General features: G+C 40.2%; 2 protein-coding genes across 7 annotated transcripts in view; both read right to left on the reverse strand.

Annotated features, from left to right (window-relative positions):
* The window catches only part of LOC143487654 (sialoadhesin-like), a 178,546-nt gene that overhangs the window by 47,548 nt on the left and 110,905 nt on the right, over nucleotides 1-20,093 (reverse strand). The gene's annotated exons all lie outside the window — the stretch shown is intronic.
* Nucleotides 1-20,093, reverse strand: part of LOC143487641 (NACHT, LRR and PYD domains-containing protein 3-like) — a 61,144-nt gene that overhangs the window by 1,460 nt on the left and 39,591 nt on the right. For 5 of the 6 annotated variants that reach the window (XM_076986692.1, XM_076986695.1, XM_076986691.1 and 2 more), the window contains exons 5-9: nucleotides 10,766-10,942; nucleotides 10,161-10,337; nucleotides 9,411-9,587; nucleotides 8,679-8,855; nucleotides 86-262 (exon numbers count right to left, since the gene is read on the reverse strand). In XM_076986692.1, coding sequence (XP_076842807.1) covers nucleotides 86-262; nucleotides 8,679-8,855; nucleotides 9,411-9,587; nucleotides 10,161-10,337; nucleotides 10,766-10,942 — 885 coding nt within the window. Of the gene's footprint in view, nucleotides 1-85; nucleotides 263-8,678; nucleotides 8,939-9,410; nucleotides 9,588-10,160; nucleotides 10,338-10,765; nucleotides 10,943-20,093 lie in introns of those variants that run through there. The other variant, XM_076986696.1, reaches the window with a different exon arrangement.

Below are 20,093 nucleotides of genomic sequence, written 5' to 3' on the forward strand. Positions count from 1 at the left end.
TTTGTGTCTGTGTGTGTGTTTGTGTGTATTTGCACGTGTGTGTATTTGTGTGTGTGTGTGTGTGTGTAAAGAGTCAGTAACTCACTCTAGTTTCTCCAGTGTACAGTGTGGATCCTCCAGTAGAGCAGAGAGCTGCTTCACTCCTGAGTCTCCTAGTTTATTGTCGTTCAGTTTCAGCTCTCTCAGGTGTGATGAGGGGTTTGACCTCAGAGCTGAACACAGAGCAGCACAGTCTTCCTCTATAATACTGCAGATAGACAGACTGTAGAGAGAAGGAGAAAAACTCACACTTACACATCAACACACACATGAACACAAACATCTCTCTTACTCCCACACACACACCTTGCCTCACACGCACAAGCTCACGTGTGCGCACACACACACACACACACATACAGAGTTACTGGTTCACTTTCATATTGTGACAATAATTCCACTTATTCCACCTCCACAGCTCCATAACATCACAATGAACTTGGAGAACATAAAACAAAAGTATAAAAACATTCATTTTATTTTTTCTGAACCATTTTATTGAACTTAACAATCATATGGCAGCAGTTACAGGAAAAGTGTGTGTGTGTGTGAGAGTGTGTGTGTGTGTGTGTGTACGTGTGTGTGTGTGTGTACATGTGTGTGTACTAGGGATGTGGAGATGGTACAACATGTCTGCGATTCGACTGCACCGGTAGATTCAACGTGCATCAGGTTTAATTTGCGGGCGAATTCACGATGCATCGCCTCAAGCCTTTTTGCATCGGCAAATACCATGATTAAATCGGGTGTTTTGTTTTCCAGTATCTATTCCTTATTCTAACATTTTCAGAGGCAACATATTTTTTATTGATTTCTTTTTTTTTCGAGGCAACATAAATGCACCATCGTGTCCTCAGGTAGGCTACTGACGCAAACACGCAGACATACACCACAAAGATGGAGGGAAACAAGAGTATTAGCAACGACAAAGATATTTAATGCACTAAAAAAGACACACAAATCAAACGTGTGGCAATATTTCGGGTTTTTTAAGCGATGTGGTCAACTTGACAAGACGCACGCAATCTGCCAACAATGCCGTGGGGCTATCAAATACGTTAGTAGCACAACGAACCTGGTGACACACATGAAAAGACGGCACGGTGTGGACATCTCTGCAGCCGCTACCCCCTTGTAAGTCTAGCAGACAGTAGTGTTGCAGATCATAATATTCACTGTGATGTTCTGTTATTAACATAAGGAAACATTGGGGACCTCTAGTGGTCAGAACTTGTTGCAGTAACATTCATTTGAGCCTTCAGTGTTCCCGTAGTTAGTTCGGGTTGTATGAAGGAACGAAACAGTCACAGTTCTTTCTCTGCATTATATGACCAGGAAAACATTTGCCTGTGAGTATTATTGTGTTTAGTTGTTGTATAACTTTATACTGAGATTACGTCTGATGTAAACCTTGGTTAAGGAACGAAAATAAGTTATATATTCCTTCAGTTAACTGTAAATGCTAACCGCTAGCATATATATGGATTTTTCCATAGACGTTAGCCTTTAAGCTAACAGTTCGGTTCCCATTAATGTACAGTGTTACACAATTGCACTAAGGAAACGAAGGTAACTAAGATATATTTTGTATGTCTGCTTTATAGTTTTACATTGAGTCTTGAGTAAAGCTTTTGAAGAGAACTTCGGCATCCGGCTTTTCTTGAGAAACTGTTGTCTATCTGCCGAGCTAGTAGCCACACACACACAAGCAGGGGCAGAATAGTAAAAAGGCAACTCTTCCAACGGTCAACGCTCCTCCAACCTATGATTAGAAAACAGACACAAGCTATTATCATGACACAGAACAAAGAAGATGTGGATTTTGAGGATCTGGAAACGCGATCACAAGTATCCAGCTGCTCACGAACCAGCAAACTGTCTGTAGCTAGCTCCCTTGCCTTGAAAGCACGAGCTAAAGCTGAAGCTACGCGTGCAGAACTGGCCTTCGCCAAACAGGAGGCAGAGATGTTAAAGCAGCAATCTATCATTCAAGCTAATTTGCATGAATTGAGAATGGAAAAGGCGGCCGCAGCCGCTCAGGCAGAAGCTGAAATACTAGAGGCAGCTGCTGAAGATTATGATCGAATGAGCCTACCTCGACAAAGGAAAATAATTCTGCCTCAAAACCCAGCCGAACCATATGGTGAAAACGCTGCAGCACAGATGTCCGTTCAACAGCCAGGTCTCCAGTCCTACCAGAGTGTAACAGCTGATTCATTAAACTTATTCACAACATCACTCCTTGATGCGAAGCCACCTATAACCTCACTTTCACCAGTGCGCCAGCCTATCATGGACAACGGTGTTCAGAGCTGCAGGAATCAAGGTGATATGCCATCAAGTGAGGTCAGTGACCATGAGTTTGTTGAGTTAGCTCCACATCACTTGTCCCAGGAACAAGCCACCTGGACTTCACAACAGCATACTAGCACTGCACAAAATAAACCATACATCAAAAGGGAATTAAACCACAATATTACCCATACCAGCAATGAATACAAACCTTCCCAGCCATATCAAACACATTATTTCCCCATGTACAATGCTAGCCCATCCGGTCCAACGGCAACAGCTGACCTAGGGAAGTACTTGATGCGACGTGAATTGATGAGTTCAGGCCTGCTGAAGTTTGATGATAAGCCAGAGAACTACTGGGCCTGGAAAGCGTCTTTTCTCAGCTCCACTGAAGATCTAAAGCTCTCTGCTAGAGAGCAACTTGATTTGCTGTGCAAATGGCTTGGGCCATCATCATGTGAGCAGGCTAAAAGAATCAGAGCAGTACACATTCATGACCCATCTTCAGGCCAAAGGATGTTATGGCAGAGACTGGAAGATGTTTATGGCTCACCAGAGGTGATTGAGGACGCCCTCCTCAAAAAGGTTGAAGATTTCCCTAAAATCTCAGTCAAGGATAATCATAAACTAAGGGAACTTGGAGACATTCTCATGGAGCTCGAAGCAGCTAAAGTGGATGGGCACTTACCTGGCCTCTCATACCTCAACACCTCCCGTGGGGTCAGTCCCATAGTCCAGAAACTCCCACACACCCTTCAAGAAAAGTGGATCACTGTAGGATCACGCTACAAAGAACTACACAGGGTTCCTTACCCACCATTCTCAGTCTTCGTAAACTTCATCTGTGAACAAGCAAAAACACGCAATGACCCTAGCTTCGCCAGCATAACAGGATCATGGTGCGCGGCCAAAACAGAAAAGTGTAGCTTAACCAGTAACCAGATGAGAACGTCAGTGGTTGTGAGAAGGACTGAAGTCTCAGCTAGCAACAACGACAGGGGCGATGCTGTGACAACCCAACCTGATGATAGTCCCGACAAGCAGTGCCCCTTACATAATAAGCCACATCCTCTGAGAAAGTGCCGCGGCTTCAGAAACAAAACATTGGATGAAAGGAAAGCATATCTGAAGGAAAAACACATCTGTTTCAGGTGCTGTGCATCAACTACCCACATGGCCAAGGACTGTGTCAAACTCGTGCAGTGTAAAGAGTGTAACAGTGATAGACATCTCTCAGCACTGCATCCAGGACCTGCCCCATGGAAGGCTGAGGCACGACAAATTAGTACAGACCATGGCGGGGAGCAGTCACAGGAAGGGGAAGCCACCCTATCAGTAAATCCCAGATGCACAAAAGTATGTGGCAGTGTTAACACCTCAAGGTCATGCTCCAAAATCTGTCTTGTGCTTGTGTATCCGGCAAGGCAGAGAGACAAAGCTATAAAGATCTATGCGGTTCTTGATGAACAGAGCAACAAGTCACTGGGCAGAACAGAGTTCTTTGAGCACTTCGACATTAAAGGAGAAGGATCAGCATACACTCTGAAAACATGCTCAGGGTCATTCAAGACTACAGGACGACGTGCCAGCAACTTCATTGTGGAATCGCTAGATGGCAACACACAAATCCCGCTGCCTGTCTTGATTGAGTGCGACATGCTGCCAGAAGACAGGTCTGAAATACCATCGCCAGAAGTAGCCAATCATCATCCTCATCTGGAGCATCTAGTGGACAAAATTCCAGCCGTAGATCCAGATGCGTCTATTCTGCTTCTTCTTGGAAGGGACGTGATCCAGGCACACAAGGTACGAGAACAGTGTAATGGCCCTCATAGTGCTCCGTTCGCCCAGCGGCTAGACCTTGGATGGGTGATCATCGGAGACGTGTGTCTAGGAAGAACTCACAGAACAAATAGTGTCAGTGCGTTCAAAACCAGTGTACTCGCCAGCGGACGCCACTCCTTTCTCAGCCCATGCACTAGTAGTCTAGTTGTAAAAGAGAAGGTAGAGAGCTTGGGCTGGAATGTGTTTCAAAAAACACAGCATGATGACAAGCTTGGCACGTCTATTGAAGATGCGCTTTTCCTCGACCTCATGGACAGAGACGTTTACATGGATGAAGCGAACTGTTGGGTAGCACCCCTGCCCTTCAAACCAAACAGACCGCGTCTACCCAACAACATACAACATGCCAACAATCGTCTCATGTCCCTGCGCCGCATGCTGGAAAAGAAACAAGGCATGAAGGAACACTTCTTCAAATTCATGCAAGCAATGTTCGATGCAGACCAAGCAGAACCCGCTCCAGCACTGACATCACAACAAGAACGCTGGTACTTGCCAATCTTTGGTGTTTATCACCCACAGAAAAAAGACCAGATCCGCGTGGTGTTTGACTCCAGCGCCAAGTACGAAGGCCTTTCCCTCAACGATGTTCTTCTCCGGGGGCCTGACATGAACAATAGCTTGCTGGGAGTCCTCATGCGCTTTCGCAAAGAGCCCATAGCCGTGACAGCGGATATACAACAGATGTTTTATTGTTTCATTGTCAAAGAAGAAGATCGAGATTTTCTGAGATTTTTGTGGTTTAAAGAGAATGACCCAAACAAGCAGATAATAGAGTACCGCATGAAAGTGCATGTCTTTGGAAATTCTCCATCCCCTGCGGTAGCCATATATGGCCTGAGGAAAGCAGCCTTGTTTGGGGAGAAAGAACATGGTGCTGAAGCTAAGCAATTTATCATGAGGAACTTCTATGTCGATGATGGGCTTTCCTCATTCCCCAGTGAAGGCGAAGCCATCTCGGTCCTGAAAAGTACAAAAGTAATGCTAGCAGAGTCAAGCATCAAATTACACAAAATAGCATCCAACAGCCGTGTTGTGATGGACGCATTTCCCCCTGAAGAGAGAGCCAAAAACCTAGTGGATTTGGAGTTAACTGTAGACCCCTTGCCACTACAACGGAGTCTAGGACTTACCTGGAACCTGCAGTCTGACACTTTCACCTTTCGCGTATCTAGAGAACAGAAGCCGTTCACTAGAAGGGGAATCTTGTCTACTGTCAACGGACTTTATGATCCCCTGGGATATGTGTCACCCGTAACTATTCAAGGGAAAGCTTTGGTTAGAGAGCTGTCCACCGAAAATGCTGAATGGGATGATCCTCTACCAGCGTTAAAGGAAGAACAGTGGAAACTGTGGACTGACTCACTTTGCGAGCTTGAACAGCTTCAGATACATAGAACCTATGTGCCCATCTCTCTGTGCTCAACAAAATATAGGGAGATTTGTGTCTTCTCTGATGCATCCACTATGGCCATATCAGCAGTGGCCTACCTCAAAGCAACAGACACAGAGGGAAACAGTCACGTTGGATTTCTCATGGGCAAGTCAAAACTGGCCCCGCATCCTCCACATACCATTCCTCGATTGGAACTTTGTGCTGCTGTCTTGGCCACTGAAATGGCAGAGTTGATCATTGATGAGCTGGACATAGACATCCACAAGATCACATTCTACACAGACAGTCGGATTGTTTTAGGCTACATCCACAACACAAGCAGAAGATTTTATGTATACGTAGCCAACAGAGTTGCCCGCATCAGGAGGTCCACAAGCCCTGAACAGTGGCAGTTTGTCAGCACAGAACACAACCCTGCAGACCATGGGACCCGCTCAGTGCCAGCGGCTGTGTTGAAGGACACCAGCTGGCTTAAAGGCCCAGCTTTCCTGTCCAGAGACACCTACTCACAACCAGAGGCATTTGATCTTATTGACCCTGATGCAGACAAAGATATACGCCCACAGCAGGTTACAGCTTTCACAGTCAAGGTCTCTGAAGGTGGGTTGGGGTCACACCGATTTGAGCGCTTCTCCAGTTGGAAGACACTCAGTAGGGCTTTAGCCAAGCTCATACACAAGGTGAGGTCCTGTCTAAAATGTTTAGATGGCAAGACGGATGCACTGACACAAGCAAAACTAATAATTATAAGAAATGCTCAACATGATGCATTTGCAGAAGAGTTTAAACATGTTTCCAGAGGTGATGTCCTTCCCAAGTCCAGTCCTCTGAGGAAGCTGAACCCCGTTGTGGATGCAGATGGTCTGCTGAGACTCGGAGGGCGCATCTCTTTGGCTGACATACCCTGGGAAGAGAAACACCCGATCATTGTCCCCAAGAAGCACCACATAGCTACCTTATTGGTAAGGCATTACCATGAACAGGTCGCACATCAAGGCAGGCATCTTACAGAAGGTGCTGTCCGTTCTGCTGGTCTGTGGCTCATTGGAGGCAAAAGACTGGTGTCAAACATCATACGTAAATGTGTGATTTGTAACAAGTTAAGAGGAAGAATGGAAGAACAGAATATGTCAAACCTACCTGCTGAACGACTCAATCCAGGTCCTCCATTCACAAATGTGGGTGTCGAAGTATTTGGCCCCTGGATCATCAGTGCAAGACGAACTCGGGGTGGCATCGCAGAGAATAAACGTTGGGCGGTCATCTTCACCTGCCTTGTTTCAAGAGCTGTGCACATTGAAGTGCTTGAGTCTCTGTCATCCTCAAGCTTTGTAAGTGCACTGAGAAGATTCACAGCTGTCCGTGGTCCTGTTCATCTCTTCCGTTCTGACCGAGGAACAAATTTCGTTGGGGCATGCAAGGAGCTTAAAATAAACTCTGAAGACCCCAAACTAACAACTTATCTTCAAGACCGAGGCAGCACATGGACATTCAACCCTCCTCACTCCTCACACATGGGTGGAGTGTGGGAGCGGATGATAGGTGTCGCTCGTAGAATTCTAGATGCCCTGCTGCTTAAGACAAAAACACTTCACCTGACTCATGAGGTTCTGGTGACTCTCATGTCTGAAGTTATGGCCATCATGAATGCCAGACCTCTGGTTCCCGTCTCTTCCGATCCAGATATGCCCACTGTTCTGTCACCTGCAATGCTCTTGACACAGAAGATTGATCCAGTGTCGCCACCACCAGGAGAGTACAACCTCAAAGATCTCTACAGCAAGCAGTGGAAACAGGTCCAGGCTTTGGCTGATGCATTCTGGAAACGCTGGCGTCAAGAGTATCTGACATCACTTCAGCCAAGACGAAAGTGGCATGTGGACAAGCCAAACCTGTCAGAAGGGGATGTTGTGCTCCTAAAAGACACTCAAGTCAAGAGGAACGAGTGACCTGTTGGAGTGGTGGTGAATGCCATTCCCAGCAAAGACTCCAAAGTCCGCAAAGTGGATATAAGGGTAGTCAGACAGGGTAATCAGAAGGTTTATTCTAGGCCTGTCTCCGAGGTTATTTTACTCATCAAAGGGGAATAGTGTTATAAAGCATTATAACAGGCGAGGAGTGTGATGTTCTGTTATTAACATAAGGAAACATTGGGGACCTCTAGTGGTCAGAACTTGTTGCAGTAACATTCATTTGAGCCTTCAGTGTTCCCGTAGTTAGTTCGGGTTGTATGAAGGAACGAAACAGTCACAGTTCTTTCTCTGCATTATATGACCAGGAAAACATTTGCCTGTGAGTATTATTGTGTTTAGTTGTTGTATAACTTTATACTGAGATTACGTCTGATGTAAACCTTGGTTAAGGAACGAAAATAAGTTATATATTCCTTCAGTTAACTGTAAATGCTAACCGCTAGCATATATATGGATTTTTCCATAGACGTTAGCCTTTAAGCTAACAGTTCGGTTCCCATTAATGTACAGTGTTACACAATTGCACTAAGGAAACGAAGGTAACTAAGATATATTTTGTATGTCTGCTTTATAGTTTTACAGTGAGTCTTGAGTAAAGCTTTTGAAGAGAACTTCGGCATCCGGCTTTTCTTGAGAAACTGTTGTCTATCTGCCGAGCTAGTAGCCACACACACACAAGCAGGGGCAGAATAATTCACTATGTTAATAGAGAGTAAAGTAGAATTGTGCTATTGAGTTAAGAAAACTGATGGGTTAGGCCAATACATCCTCAAACCTCAACTAACTTATCAAACCGAATCCTCATATAATAAGTCATATCGTTACCAATCATTTTTTAATCGCATCATATCATGAACAGGAGTGATTTGTATCGCATCGTATCGACAAGGGGTTTCAGAGTATCGCAGTTATATCGCATTGGTGGCAGTGAATTGAGATGTGTATCGAATCTAGCTTAGTGGTGAAGATGTACATCCCTAGTCTGTACATGTGTGTGTGCGTGTGTGTGTACGTGTGTGTTTTAGTGTGTGTGTGTGTGTGGGGATGTGTGTGTGTGTGTGTGTGTGTGTGTGTGTGTGTGTGTGTGTGTGTGTGTGTGTGTATAAAGAGTCAGTAAGTCAGTAACTCACTCTAGTTTCTCCAGTGTACAGTGTGGATCCTCCAGTAGAGCAGAGAGCTGCTTCACTCCTGAGTCTCCTGGTTTATTCCAGTTCAGTTTCAGCTCTCTCAGGTGTGATGAGGGGTTTGACCTCAGAGCTGAACACAGAGCAGCACAGCCTTCCTCTCTAATACTGCAGTCAAACAGACTGTAGAGAGAAGGAGAAAAACTCACGCTTACACATCAACACACACATGAACACAAACATCTCTCTCACTCCCACACACACACCTTGCCTCACACGCACAAGGTCACGTGCGCGTGCACACACACATACACACACACAGTGTTTCTGGTTCACTTTCATATTGTGCTAATAATTTCACTTATTCCACCTCCACAGCTCCATAACATCACAATGAACTTGGAGAACATAAAACAAAAGTATAAAAACATTCATTTTATTTTTTCTGAACCATTTTACTGAACTTAACAATCATATGGCAGCAGTTACAGGATGTGTGTGTGTGCGTGTGTGTGTGTGTGTGTGTGTATGTATGTGTGTGTGTACGTGTGTGTGTGTACACGTGTGTGTGTTTACGTGTGTGTGTACGTGTGTGTGTGGGGATGTGTGTGTGTGTATGTGCGTGTGTGTATGTGCGTGTGTGTATGTGCGTGTGTGTATGTGCGTGTGTGTATGTGCGTGTCTGTATGTGCGTGTGTGTGCGTGTGTGTATAAAGAGTCAGTAAGTCAGTAACTCACTCTAGTTTCTCCAGTGTACAGTGTGGATCCTCCAGTAGAGCAGAGAGCTGCTTCACTCCTGAGTCTCCTGGTTTATTGTGGTGCAGTTTCAGCTCTCTCAGGTGTGATGAGGGGTTTGACCTCAGAGCTGAACACAGAGCAGCACAGCCTTCCTCTCTAATACTGCAGTAAGACAGACTGTAGAGAGAAGGAGAAAAACTCACACTTACACATCAACACACATGAACACAAACATCTCTCCCACTCCCACACACACACCTTGCCTCACACGCACAAGCTCACGTGCGCACACACACACACACACACACACACACACACACACACACACACACACACACACACACACACACACACACACACACACACACACACACACACACACACACACACAGTTACTGGTTCACTTTCATATTGTGATAATAATTCCACTTATTCCACCTCCACAGCTCCATAACATCACAATGAACTTGGAGAACATAAAACAAAAGTATAAAAACATTCATTTTATTTTTTTCTGAACCATTTTACTGAACTTAACAATCATATGGCAGCAGTTACAGGACAAGTGTGTGTGTGTGTGTACTTGTGTGTGTGTGTGTGTGTACGTGTGTGTGTGTTTGCATGTGTACGTGTGTTGAGTGTGTGCGTGTGTTGAGTGTGTGTGTATTTGCGTGTGTACGTGTGTTGAGTGTGTGAGTGTGTGTGTATTTGTGTGTGTGTGTATAAAGAGTCAGTAAGTCAGTAACTCACTCTAGTTTCTCCAGTGTACAGTGTGGATCCTCCAGTAGAGCAGAGAGCTGCTTCACTCCTGAGTCTCCTGGTTCATTGTTTTCCAGATTCAGCTCTCTCAGCTGTGATGAGGGGTTTGACCTCAGAGCTGAACACAGAGCAGCACAGCCTTCCTCTCTAATACTGCACCTAGACAGACTGTAGAGAGGAGAAAAACTCACACTTACACATCAACACATACATGAACACAAACATCTCTCTCACTCTCACACACACACACCTTGCTTCACACGCACAAGCTCACGTGTGCGCACACACACACACACACACACACACACACACACACACACACACACACACACACACACACACACACACACACACACACACAGAGTTACTGGTTCACTTTCATATTGTGATAATAATTCCACTTATCCCACCTCCACAGCTCCATAACACCACAATGAACTTGGAGAACATAAAACATAAGTATAAAAACATTCATTTTATTTTTTCTGAACCATTTTACTGAACTTAACAATCATATGGCAGCAGTTACAGGATGTGTGTGTGTATATGTGTGTGTGTATATATGTTTGTGTGTGTGTAAAGAGTCAGTAACTCACTCTAGTTTCTCCAGTGTACAGTGTGGATCCTCCAGTAGAGCAGAGAGCTGCTTCACTCCTGAGTCTCCTGGTTCATTGAGGTTCAGATTCAGCTCTCTCAGGTGTGATGAGGGGTTTGACCTCAGAGCTGAACACAGAGCAGCACAGCCTTCCTCTCTAATACTGCAGCCAGACAGACTGTAGAGAGAAGGAGAAAAACTCCTCACACTTACACATCAACACACACATGAACACAAACATCTCTCTCACTCCCACACACACACGTCGCCTCACACGCACAAGCTCACGTGCGCACGCACACACACACACACACACACACACACACACACACACACACACACACACACACACACACACACACACACACGCACGCCTCACTGTCTCTCACCTCCCCCCAGAATCCAACAGGAAGCACATGAACCCAGACAGACCCAAAACATGGTAATACAAACACCCATAGAGGAGAACAAAGTTGTGATTGGTCAGCATGTGGTGAGTTGTGATTGGTCAGTATGTGGTGAGTTGTGATTGGTCAGCATGTGGTGAGTTGTGATTGGTCAGTATGTGGTGAGTTGTGATTGGTCAGTGGTGTCAAACACTGGTCTGTCTGTATCTCTCTCTCTCTCTCTCTCTCTCTCTCTCTCTCTCGTTCAACAATTCTTTATTGGCATAAATGTAATAAAATACACTGTTGCCAAAGCAACTAATATGAAACACCTAAAAATAAATATAACATAGATAAGAGATTACAGACAGAGTTACAGACAGTGTTATAGACACAATTATAGACAGTGTTATAGACAGTATTATATACACAATTACAGACAGAGTTACAGACACTGTAGGAGCCAAAACGGTTATTCATGTGTATGTTTTTGTTTTTTCATGTGTTCTTCTTTTTTGTTTGAGTGTGCTCCACCTATTGGTTGCAGTGGATGGGCCACGTGGATAAGAACAGGTGTTGCTACCTGGAGGGCGTGGCCAAAGCAGGAAGAGGTATTTGACCTCACATCCTGAAGGCCAGGCTGCCACAGACAATGCACCTCTCTCTTCTTTTGTTTCAGTTGTAATCTTTGGTTTAAGTTGTAATCCTTAGTTTCAGTTATGTTTGGAGTTTCTAAAACATTATGTTTATTATTTACAATAAATAATTTCTCAAGTTGGACAACAAATTTCTGTGGACCTTGGATCTTTTTTGGATGTGAAGAGTCAGACATTTTTGCTTAGCCACCATAGTGGTTATCAACAGGACAGGAAATAACCACTACAACAAGTCAAAGACCTCTTCTATAGCATCCATCCAGCAAGTAAAGAACTTCAACATGAAATGATGAAGATTGTGAGAAAAGGATGAGCTGGATGGGAACTGAGGGGCACTTGGTCTGGACTGGTTGTTTGAGATCATGGTACGAACTTCCCTCTCTGCCTTCGGAAAGCACTGTTTGATTTGAGAACTGAGGATGTCTATTGGAGTGGATTTTGTGATGTCATTCAAATTTTAAAGGATCTGCTATAGGAGTGGATTATGGATTGTTGGATGAATTCACGATAAGCAGTTAACAAACAAGCATGGCTGATCCTATGAATACGTGGGAGGAAGAAGTCAGGCCTAGTCCCTTAAACACTGACCTAGGAAGAGAAGACAGAGAACAGGCAACCAAGTTAAAGCATGCTAGAAAAGGAAAACTTGCACATTTAACTAGAAGAAAAAACATATTGGTTGAACTTATGGAAGATGTGACGTGTACAGGAAGTAAAAGAAAATCATCTGAAGTATGTACAATTGTTGGGTGACTTTAAAGCCATACACAGGGCTTATCATGAGCTGTTGACTGAGGATGAGGCAAAGCAAAATGAATGTGACTGGTTTTAACCTAAAATGGCAGAAATTAATGTTTTTCTTTTGTCTGTATCTGAGTGGCTATCTGAGGTTTCAAGAAGTGTTGAACCCCAAGAGGTGGAGGTCGATCCCAAGGACAGCGTATCTCAAGTTTCCAGTGCTGTATCCTGATCAAGGGTTTCCTCTGTTGTGTCTGCAAAGATATGTGCAGAGGCAGAAAGAGCAGCCATCATGATCAAGATTCAGATTCAGATTTATTTTTTGATAATTTTTACAATTACAAATATAAACAAGGAACATCATTTACAAATACAAATCAATAATTACCAAAAAAAAGAGAGTATGCTGAAGCCAAGGCTTATACTTGCCTACCCTATTCAAATACTCTCAGTCTACAAACAGAAGGATATTCTACATATATACATACAAATTAAATATATGCATACACATTCACATGCACATATGTATACATACATTACATATATACAATATACAAATATAAATCTACATAAAAGTATAACCTTTTATAATTTTACTTTTTAAGTCTCTTTTAAATCTCACCAAAGAAGAAGATAACTTGAGCTCATCTTTCAATTCATTTCTTTCACCAATAACTGAAACACATCTAGATTTACCTTTACTTTTCTCTTTAGCATGTTCAAAAATTAACAAACCGCGTAAATTATATTCACTCTCTCTTAACTTAAATAACTTCAGAATCCCAGAAGGAAGAGTTTTATTCAATGCTTTATACATTATTTCTAATATTTTTATATATACGGTGTCCTCAAATTTTAAGATATTACTTTGAATAAAAAGTGTATTAGTTGGTTCACAATATCCCACTCTATTAATAATCCTAATGGCTTTTTTTTTGTAACTGAACTAATACTGCAATAGTTGTTTTATTTGCATTTCCCCATATTTCTGAACATGACAAATGACAAATAAGGCATAATCAAGGAGGAGTATATAATATACAAGCCTTTTACATTTATTAAATCTTTTATTTTAAACAGTATTCCAATTGTTTTTGATATTTTATTTCTAATATATTCAATATGAGGCTTCCAACTAAGTTTATTGTCCAGAATTATTCCTAAGAATTTGGTTTCATAAACCCTTTCAATTTCAACCCCATTTATGTGCAATTGTACATTATGATAGTTTCTATTACCAGAAAATATCATGTATTTGGTTTTGTTTTCATTTAAGGATAACTTATTATAATCAAACCACTTCTTTAACCCAGCTAGTTCTTTCCCTACTATTTTTATTAATTCATCCATATCCTTACCAGAAAAGAAAAAGTTTGTGTCATCAGCGAACATTATAAATTTCAAATTATTGGATACTGTAAAGATATAATTTAAATAAAGTATAAATAATTTAGGCCCCAAAACTGACCCTTGAGGTAGGCCACATTTAATGGTTTTAATTTGTGACTTTGTGTCATTAATTTGTACATATTGTGACCTATTACTCAAATAACTCTTTAGCCACTGGTGTGTAATCCCACGTAAGCCATAATGCTCACATTTCTCCAGGAGCCATACATGGTCAATAGTATCAAATGCCTTACGTAGATCAATGAACACACCCACTGTATTAAGTTTCTGGTCAATTGCTGCGGCAACATGTTCCACAAATTCCATAACAGCTAAAGTTGTGGAGCAGTTTTCCCTAAAGCCGTACTGGTGCGCATTTAAAATATTGTTCTTATCAAGAAAGGAGTCCAGTCTTTTTACAAAGATCTTTTCCAGAATTTTTGAAAATTGTGGTAGTAATGATATAGGTGTATAATTTGTCAAGATTTGCTTATCACCACTTTTATAGACTGGAAACACTTTGGCTATTTTCATTTTGTCAGGGAACATTCCAGTTAAAAATGATCTATTACAAATATGAGTAAGAGGTTTAATAATACAATAAATAACATCTTTCACAATAGCCATATCAATATCATTATTGTCCATAGATTTTTTATTTTTAAATTTTTTAACTACTTCAATGACTTCACTTTCACTCACTCCTGCAAGAAACATTGTATTTATATTATTAAATGTATAATTTACTTTTCCATCATTAATCTTTGGCAACTCATTGTTTAAATTAGGACCAATACTAACAAAAAACTGATTAAAGACTTCAACAATATCCTCTTTATTTTCTATTGTGGTATTTTCATATTTAATATATATAGGAAAATCTCTGTCCCTATGATTTTTAATAACACTATTAATTACCTTCCAGGTTTCTTTAATATTATATTTGTGTTTTTGTAGTAGTTGATCATAATAATACTCTTTTTGCTTTCTCAACACTGACGTTAATTTATTTTTATATACTTTATATATTTTTTCTTTTTCCTGAGTTGGACACTTAATAAAATCTCTATATAACCTATTTTTCTTTTTACAAGAATACTCCAGACTCCTTGTCATCCAGGGATTCATTCTGTTTATCAATGTCTGTTTATATTTTTTAAAGGGACAATAATAATTGTAGATACTTCCAAATATTTCCATAAACACATTATATGAGTCATTTACATCATCAACATAAACATTTTCCCAATTATAAGTTAATAATTCTGCTTTCATACTTTCCACAGCTTCAGGTAATTTTACTCTCGTTGCCTTAAAAATTGGCTGTCAAATTTAAATTAAACGGACTAATATCCAACACAGTAAACACTGGCAAATGATCAGTAATATCAGTTATCAATAATCCACTTTTTGTCTTTAAATTTATTTATGAAAATATTATCAATTAATGAGGCACTGTCTTTAGTTATCCGAGTAAGTCTTAATATCAATGGATAAAAACCTAAGCCATACATTGAGTTTACAAATTCAGTTGTTTTGATATGCTCATTATATTTTAACAAATCAATATTGAAATCCCCACAAATACACATAAATTTCTCATTACACCTCTCGTACATCTCTGATATTTTCTCATTAAATTCATCTATACTTGAGCCTGGACTTCGATAGACACAGCTAATTAACATATTCTCAGATCCATTACCCTCAATTTGAACAGATAAACACTCTAACAAGTTTTCAACTGAAAATGTCATTTTAGCAAAAACCTTGCATTTCATTTCTGACCTAACAAACAGTGCAACACCACCACCCCTTTTATTATTTCTATTTTGACTAAACATTCGATATCCGTCTAAGCCATCCAGTAATTCATTTCCCTCAGTTAACCAAGTTTTTGATATTGCTACCACACTAAATTTCTCGTTGAATGTTTGCAAATATGTTTTTATTTTAGAAAAATTACTTTGCATACTCCTACTATTAAAATTAACTAATGAAAACCCTCCCAGCCCCACATTGAAATTATCTTCAGAATAATATTCACAATGGTGTTTAGTATTATAACTGAAATTTGTCTCTGGATCTATATCAGCTTCTATATCATACGACTTGTAATCTTTCAAATCCAAACACTTAAAGTGTCCACTTTCACCCATTGTCATATGTGTCATCTATATTTCTCCAGCTCAGAAACATTTTTGATTACTAATACTTTAGCAGGCTCAGGGGACCCATTAAGTTTGATAAATATTTTACAATTCCTAGTCCATGTAGCTTGTATTTTGTTCTCCTTCTTCAGAATCCTTGCTAGGTAAGCTATCTCTGCATTCTTCTTTGTAAGGTGTTCATTCACAAACACATTCGTACCCTTAAGTTTTTTTCCCAGCTTTTAGCAATTCAGTTTTATATTTTGTACTCACAAATCGAATGATAATCCTTGGTATTTTATTTGGTTTGTCTGAACTTGCATTTCGCTTTTGCAGTATTGTGTGACAAGCAGCAATAGTTTTACTATCCAGCAAAATGTCTTTACTTCTAAAAAACTTGATAACTTGCTGCTCAAGTGAGAGTAGATCATCTGGAGGTGCATCTTCCCCTTTATCTTCTGCCATTGCTCTTGCATATGTGCGGTATTTAGTCTTAAGTCCAGATATCACCACATCCTCCTTTTTTGTGTATTGTTCCAAGTCCTCCACTCTTTTTTCCAACTCTTCTATCTTTTCATCCTTTTCTTTGATAATTACTTTCAGTTGTTGAATTTCTCCAATCAAATGCATCAAACTTGTCTGTTGCTTCACGACCTTGCTGAGCTCTTCTGACATGAAATTCAAAGATGCCTTAACTTCTTCCATGTCTTTAGTCCAACTTGGAGCCATTTTAACTGCCTGGTAGTTACTGAGAGTCCTAGTAATCCATAAGGCCTTTACCAGTTGTTCAGGCACATATAATCAAAACTGCTTAAAGGGTGAAAATTAGCAGAAATGATCTTGCAGATCTAATCATTAATTGACTATCAAACAACAAAACTTCAAAATATACTTGGATGTTTAGTTGTTTTTGAGATATTCATTAGATAGTCACTAGATTGCAGACCAGATCTACACACCCCTCTCAAACCAGCAGCCATCTTGTGAATCCTTGTGAATCCAAAGTGACGATGTTCTAAGAGACATCTTGACATCAAGATGGCGGCACTGAAAGAAAAGCATGATCTGGAGGAAAAGGAGGAGGCACTGAACAAAGAACTACAATTACTAAAACAAAAACTTGAAGCCCTGGAACTAAAAACACAGTTAGTTGCTTCATCGTCTAAACTTGTCATTCTCAGGTCTACTGAAGAACAATCAGCTGTGTTGACCAGTCCAACAGCCAAGTTACAACCAAAGAACCCGCAACCAGGCCCACCAGCTGAAAGACAGTTACAACCAAAGAACCCGCGACCAGGCCCACCAGCTGAAAGACAGTTACAACCAAAGAACCCACGACCAGGCCCACCAGCTGAAAGGCAGCCAATGTGTGGTACGGATGCTATGAATGCATATTATGCTGAGATGTTAACAAAACAGGAAGAGAGTGAATTCCTGTCATTAAGCAACGTTTTTAATGCCCTTTCTGTGGCACAAACCCCAAGTGTTCGTCCTAGGGATGGTGTCCACTTGCTGTAAACAAGAAAACAAGTTCAGTTCAGACCTCTAGTCTTCTCAATAAAATGTAGTAACATCCTTCAATGTCAAAATGAGATAACATCCCTTCTTGTTAAGCAGCAACAATGTTCTACTCTCCCGCATAGAGACATCCCAATCTTCAATGGTGATGTTTTATTGTACCGGCCATTCCTCAGAGCGTTTGAAAATGTGATTGAGCCAAAGACTGATAATAGTGCAGATAGGCTGTATTTTCTTGATCAGTACACAAGTGGGCATCCCAAAGCTCTTGTCAGAAGTTGTCTTCACATGAGCCCAGACAGAGGATATCAAAGGGCAAAATCCTTGCTACTGGAACATTATGGTGATGAATTCAAAATATGTTCTGCTTATTGCAAATATGAAACTCTTGATCATGAAGCTGCCATATAAACTCAGAGAAAGATGGCGTTCCTTTGTGTGTGAGTTTCAGGAGAATCAAAATAGCAAACCTCAGTTTATAGATCTTGTTGCATTCTTGTAAAGGCAAGTGAGGGTGCTTTCTGACCCCGTATATGGGGACATCCAGGACAGGACGAAGCTCTGCTTACTCCTAGAAGGATCCTAGAAAGTAAAGTGCGTCTTTTTTCTCTCATTCATTGGCTCCTTGCGTATTATATCATTTAAATGTTTTGTTGTAAACTAAACATTTAGGGGCCGGATGTGTAGGAGCCAAAACGGTTATTCATGTGTATGTTTTTGTTTTTCATGTGTTCTTCTTTTTTGTTTGAGTGTGCTCCACCTATTGGTTGCAGTGGATGGGCCACGTGGATAAGAACAGGTGTTGCTACCTGGAGGGCGTGGCCAACAGGACAGGAAATAACCACTACAGACACAATTATAGACAGTGTTACAGACAGTATTATAGACACTGTTATAGACAGTATTTTAGACATAATTATAGACAGTGTTATAGACAGTATTATACAGTATTATAGACAGTGTTATAGACAATATTATAGACAGTATTATAGACACAATTATAGACAGTGTTATAGACAGTATTATAGATAGTGTTATAGACAGTGTTATAGACAATATTATAGACACTGTTCTGTCTCCACCATTAATGTAACTTGTAGCCTGGCCCTTTAAGTTGAAACCAGGAAGTAATTGTTCAGACCATGCGGTGCAGAGACGGCTGGGTATTGTTTTGTAGCTGTTAAGTTCATGAAGGCATTCCCTGTAAGTATTCCAGGTAAAACTGTGTTATAGGTGTTATAATTATAAATAATAATTACTTATGAAACATGTAAGTGGTTAATCCGTGTCATAAGGAGTTATCTAACGAATCGTGTAGCGATGTAAAGAATTAGTGTGATTTATATTGAATCTGATATATTATATTATTGATTATATTATTGATTATATTATTGTTATATTGTGATTTATATTGAATTTATATTGAATCTGAATTCATAACCACTATGTATATGTGCATACTAAAGCATGTAAATTGTATTTACATTTACAATTTCACACCTGCCATATAAAAACGGGTCTGAACCCATCCTGGTGTCTGTGACCTTTTGTGTGGAGGTGTTTAGCTAACTGGAGAGTGGGAATGGTTCCCACGAGGCACAGACACTGTTATAGACACAATTATAGACACAATTATAGAGAGTGTTATAGACACAATTATAGACACAATTATAGAGAGTTATAGACACAATTATAGAGAGTGTTATAGACACAATTATAGACACAATTATAGAGAGTGTTATAGACACAATTATAGACACAATTATAGAGAGTGTTATAGACACAATTATAGACACAATTATAGAGAGTGTTATAGACACAATTATAGACACAATTATAGAGAGTGTTATAGACACAATTATAGACACAATTATAGAGAGTGTTATAGACAGTGTTATTGACACAATTATAGACACAATTATAGAGAGTGTTATATACACAATTATAGACACAATTATAGAGAGTGTTATAGACACAATTATAGACACAATTATAGAGAGTGTTATAGACACAATTATAGACACAATTATAGAGAGTTATAGACACAATTATAGACAGTGTTATATACACAATTATAGACACAATTATAGAGTGTTATATACACAATTATAGTGTTATAGACACAATTATAGAGTGTTATAGACACAATTATAGAGAGTATTATAGACACAATTATAGACAGTATTATAGACACAATTATAGACAGTATTATAGACACAATTATAGACACAATTATAGAGAGTGTTATAGACACAATTATAGAGAGTGTTATAGACTGTTATAGACACAATTATAGAGAGTGTTATAGACACAATTATAGACACAATTATAGAGAGTGTTATAGACACAATTATAGAGAATGTTATAGACACAATTATAGAGAGTGTTATAGAGAGTGTTATAGACACAATTATAGAGCACTAGAAATTGCGTTATTTGCATTATTGAGTTATTACTTAAATAGGAAAACAGGAAAATAAGTCAAGATGATT

This window comes from Brachyhypopomus gauderio, unplaced genomic scaffold (genome assembly GCF_052324685.1).
Source record: "Brachyhypopomus gauderio isolate BG-103 unplaced genomic scaffold, BGAUD_0.2 sc49, whole genome shotgun sequence".
In the NCBI taxonomy this organism is placed as follows: domain Eukaryota; kingdom Metazoa; phylum Chordata; class Actinopteri; order Gymnotiformes; family Hypopomidae; genus Brachyhypopomus; species Brachyhypopomus gauderio.